At 53.0% G+C, this 4,862-nt stretch overlaps 1 protein-coding gene across 1 annotated transcript; it reads left to right on the top strand.

Moving 5' to 3' along the window:
* The first annotated feature begins 2,855 nt into the window (after window positions 1-2,855).
* On the top strand, window positions 2,856-4,108 carry ID1 (inhibitor of DNA binding 1). The gene is made up of 2 exons (XM_082432272.1): window positions 2,856-3,397; window positions 3,636-4,108. Exons 1-2 carry the CDS (start codon window positions 2,975-2,977, stop codon window positions 3,675-3,677), a joined length of 465 nt encoding a protein of 154 aa, XP_082288398.1. The 5' UTR covers window positions 2,856-2,974; the 3' UTR covers window positions 3,678-4,108.
* Window positions 4,109-4,862: the final 754 nt, after the last annotated feature.

The raw sequence follows: 4,862 nt of genomic DNA, 5'->3' as shown, positions 1-4,862 counted from the left end.
GGGCCCGGGTCCAATTCCTGGTGGGGGAACTAAGATCCCACAAATCAAGCAGCTTGGCCAGAAAAAAACAAAAAGCAAAAACACTGTTTTTTAAAAAACAGAAGAATTAAATACCCCTGTGAAGATCAAAGTGAAATTCTGATTTCATATTGCTCCCCTTCCCTTCTCAGGTAATGTTAATAATTTGTTGTTTATCCTACTTTTTTTTTTTTTTGCTTTCTAATATTTTTTATTGAGGTGGAATTTAAATACAATGAAATGCACAAAAACATATAATTCGAAGTGTTTTGACTAAATCATACACTGTGTAACCCACATCTCATCATGATATGGACCATTTCTATCCCTCCAGAAAGGTTCCCCACACCGTACCCTGGCAATTCTCACCCTCCACCCCCAGAGGCAACCACCATTCTGATTTCTTTCCCCTAGATTAGCTGTGCCTGTTCTAGAACTTCAAATAAGAGAAATCACACAGTACTGTATTTGAAATTTTTTTCTGTAGCATAATTTCCTCCCATGTTTTAAATTCATTTCCAAATACACACGTACTCAGGAGCAATAAGAGGTCCTACCTTGACCCCCAGTCTAAAACTTGCTTTCTCCATTAACAGTAGGATCTAGATATCTCTCAGAGCCATGCTTCCCACCTGCTGCATAGCCAGGCCACTGCATTGACTTCCATTAATAATTTATATCATGTTGATGGACATTTAGGTTATTTCAACTTCCCCTCTCTTGCAAGTAGCACCTCAGTGAAACATGCTGAACAGACATCCTTTGTGACCCTTTGTGTGTAGGTTTCTCTGGAATTAATTCCAGCAAGTAGAATTGCTGGATCAATTAATAAACACTAGGTAATGAATTAATATTCTAATTTCCTCTGGTTGGTCATTGTCCTTCCAATTCTTTTGCACAGCAAAAAGTTCTCTCCAATAATTAGAGGATTGCTAAACAAGGCCTAGGGAGTTTGGAGAGTTTGGGGTAGGGGAGCGCTAAGGGGATGAGGAGTCCAGTTAATTAGTGATCTCTCTCCTTTGAAGCTGGTCTTACTGATCAGCTTTCCTGGTTTCCAGATGTGGAGGCAGGGGGTCGGTTTATCGGCCCCTCCCCCAACCTGTGGGAAAAGGAAACTCGCTGATACCCAGTGAATTAATTGCAGGGGGAAACAGGGCCATAATATCATCCTCTCCTATGTGAGCACATAATTTTAGACCCGCTAACGCTGTGTGACCTTGGATGGCTATTCTGAGCCTCAGTTTCCCCGCCTCTAGCCTATCCAGGGCTCGGGAGGCAGACTGCCTACTCTGGCAGGAAGGAACTGCATTACAATAAAGTGCCCTTGTTATAATAATGCAGCCATTACAACAGCTCTGGCTCCTGGGAAGCTTCTTGAGCCTCGGTTTCCTCCTTTGTATAAAGAAACCAAACAACTCCCCTCTTAGAGTTGTGGCGCGGACCGCATAAAATTGACAAAGCAAACTCTTCACACAGTGCTTGGCACCAAGTAAGAATGCAATAAATCGTCACCTTTGTCATTATCGAAATACCAGGCAGAAGTTAGGGCTCAGAGAGGGCTCGAGACTCAACTAAACTCATCCAGCAGCAGAGTTGGAATCGGAACTCTTTCCCCAGACGTGAGCTGGAAGCTAGAAGTGGGGAGGAGGCGGTGAAGAAACCTCCCAAGTGGCCGGAGCTGTGGGCCTGGTGGAGAGATTCCCAGGTGTGGGGCGGGGAGGTAAGGTGACCCTTGCCCAGCGACCGCGCCCGCGAGGAGGGCATTCCCATGCCTCCCACCCAAGGCCTGCAGGTGACTGGCGGAGCTGTGGGTAGCTGGGGAGCTCCGGGGCTGGGTTTGCCGTCTCCATGGCGACCGCCCGCGCGGCGCCAGCCTGACAGCCCGTCCGGGTTTTATGAATGGGTGACGTCACGGGCCTGGCGTCTAACGGTCTGAGCCGCTTGTTCAGACGCTGACACAGAGCAGCCCCGGGAGTGGGGTGGGTGGGAGGGGGGAGACTCGAGCTCCGCAGCTGCCGCGCCGTGGGAGGGAGACCCTGATCCGAGGTCTTTGGGGGGGAAGGCAAAAAGGGAGAAAAAAATTTTAATTGCTTAATGATGCAGATTTGGGGAATTTTTGCAGGGGGCTGTAAATCCAGGGGAGAATCAGGGAAGGCAGTCCACTCTGGGCGCCTTCTATCTTGTTCAGGTCCCAGAGACCCAGTCCCCAATCCTGGAGGAAGACTTTCCAGAATTAATTGCTCCCATCCCAAGGGGCCTGGGTAAGCCCGCCTGGTCCCAGGAACATTAACCAGCAATATTCTCTGGGAATTGGGGAAGGACACCGCCCCGGTGGGCAGAGTGTAAAGGAGGGCCCGCTGTAAGTTTCAGCTCAAATATTTGGGAGATCAGGGTCCCAGAGATAATCTTCCAATAGGGTCCAGAAGCCCAGGCTCAAGTACTGGGCTCTCTGGGCGACCCAGATCCAGCTGCTTCTCCATCGGGACCTCAGTTTCCCTCATCTGTAAAATGGGGCTGGAAAAGTGAGAAAATTAACCTGGGAAAACTGATTCTTGGAATCTTTTCGTTATTGGTAATACCGGTTTAGCCTCCTTCCCGAGGAGCCCAAGGCAGCCCTTGCCTCCACTAGCGACCTTGCACCGTGTCCTCCCACTCTCTCTGTTCTTGAGTCTCAGGTCCCTTTTCCACACCGGTGAGGGTGCACTAGTAGAGCAGAAGGCGGGACCCAGAAGAGCTCTAGGCCGCGCCTCCGGACCTCCCATTGGCTGTTTTTGAACGTCTGAGACCGCCCCCCACGGTGGGGGGGCGGGGCGCCGCGGCGTCTCTATAAAAGTCGAGCGGTGGGGCAGGTATCTAGCTTTGTACAGCAGTCTCTTTACTGTTTCGATTTCATTCTGCACTCCAGGCGTCCGCCTCCTCTGTCCGCTTCACTTTCTCTCACCCAGACGCCAGAATCATGAAGGTCGCCAGTGGCAGCGCCGCGGCCACCGCGGGCCCCAGCTGCGCGCTGAAGGCGGGCAAGACTGCGGGCGGCGCGGGCGAGGTCGTGCGCTGCCTGTCCGAGCAGAGCGTGGCCATCTCGCGCTGCGCCGGCGGCCCCGGGGCGCGCCTGCCCGCTCTGCTAGACGAGCAGCAGGTGAACGTGTTACTCTACGACATGAACGGCTGCTACTCGCGCCTCAAGGAGCTGGTGCCCACCCTGCCCCAGAACCGTAAGGTGAGCAGGGTGGAGATCCTCCAGCACGTCATCGACTACATCTGGGACCTGGAGTTGGAGCTGAACTCGGAATCCCAAGTCGGGACCCCCGGGGGCCGGGGACTCCCCGCCCGGGCTCCGCTCAGCACCCTCAACGGCGAAATCAGCGCCCTGGCAGCAGAGGTGAGGTCCGAGTTGGAGTACGAGATCATTTGCCTTCTACGGATGGGGAAACTGAGGCCCAGAGAGGGAGGGGTTACTTGACCCTATGTCCGCCCCATCCTTTCGGGCACCTAGCTGCTCAAGGATGTCCAAGGAGATCGGAAAAGGTGCTGCCTCCTCGTGTTTCTTGGGGAAGATGGGCTTGCAGCCCTGTCCCCTCCAACCTGCCCGTCTCACTTCTCTCTCCGTTTCATCACAGGCGGCGTGCGTTCCAGCGGACGATCGCATCTTGTGTCGCTGAAGCGCCGCCCTCAGGGACCGGCGGACCCCAGCCCTTCAGGGGGCGAGAGGAATAACTGTTCTCTGGTCCTTCCAAGCGCCTCGCCGGAGCTGGGGAGGAACAAGACAGATCGGCGGCCATTGGGCGCTTGCTGGATCCAGCCCGGGGCTGGGGGACTGACAGGGCAGGCTGACCCTCCCTCCTCGCCCACCAGCCACCAGAGACTTGGGGGAGTCCCCCCGTGTGTTTCTATTTTTTGAAAAGCAGACATTTTAAAAAATGGTCACGTTTGGTGCTTCTCAGATTTCTGAGGAAATTAATTGCTTTGTATTGTATATTACAATGATCACCGACTGAGAATATTGTTTTACAATAGTTCTGTGAGGTTTTTTTTGTTTTTGTTTTTGTTTTTTTTTGGTTGTTGTTATTAAACAAATACTTTCGATGGTGAAGTTGCAGTGACTTCTTGGATTGAGGGGAGGGGTCTGGGCTGGGGTGACCCCTGACCCTTTTCGCAGCTGCTGCTAGGGGGAGGGGACTGGAAGGCCACATCTGGACTGTCGCTTTTACTGACCTGAAATGAGTGTTTCCGGTGTCTTTAAAGTCTATTCTTTCCCCCCATCCCTGGCCATTTCCCCGCTCCCTAGTGTCATAAAATTAAATCCTTTAGACTTTTAGGGTTTCTCACAGTGGTCATTGGGTCATATGGGTCACCTGGGGAGGTTGTTAAATGCAGATCAACCTGCCAAGGTGTCCCCTCTGGGTTGAAGAGTATTCAACAAGTCAGTTACATTGGAGAACCAGGTCACCGGACCACCTGCATCTTGGCCGAAATGGGTGAAGCCAGACCCACAGGAAAGGGACTTTCCCAGAACCTCAGCTAGTCGGGGGCAGGACTTCCATCTTGCCCCATTCCCCTGTAGGAGGTGCCTCCCCCACGGGCTCCAGGCTTGTCCAAGTGGGTGAGCAAGTTGGCAGGGCCAGCCTGGGCACAGCTGCTGGGCCACCTGCTCTGGGTCTGGACTCGGCCCCCTCACCCTGGCCTGGCTATGCCAGCAGCTCACAGACCTTCTCTCTCCCCCAGGGCTCCTGTGTGGGCTCTGAGGAGGAGTGGGCGAGTCAGTCTCCAGCTCCGGAGCAGGAAAAAGGTGTCATTGACAAGGACCTATCTGCCTGGACATGTGTGAAAGTTTGTACTCATGGGGG

This window comes from Balaenoptera physalus (genome assembly GCF_965194825.1).
Source record: "Balaenoptera physalus genome assembly, chromosome: 16".
In the NCBI taxonomy this organism is placed as follows: domain Eukaryota; kingdom Metazoa; phylum Chordata; class Mammalia; order Artiodactyla; family Balaenopteridae; genus Balaenoptera; species Balaenoptera physalus.
Note: the sequence above shows the minus strand (reverse complement) of the source record. Positions and strands in the feature narration are given on the sequence as shown.

Coding starts and splice junctions, on each gene's coding strand:
- ID1 (XM_082432272.1), top strand. CDS start 2,975: ATGAAGGTCGCCAGTGGCAGCGCCGCGGCCACCGCGGGCCCCAGCTGC. Junction 3,398..3,635: donor TCAGCGCCCTGGCAGCAGAG/GTGAGGTCCGAG, acceptor GTTTCATCACAG/GCGGCGTGCGTTCCAGCGGA.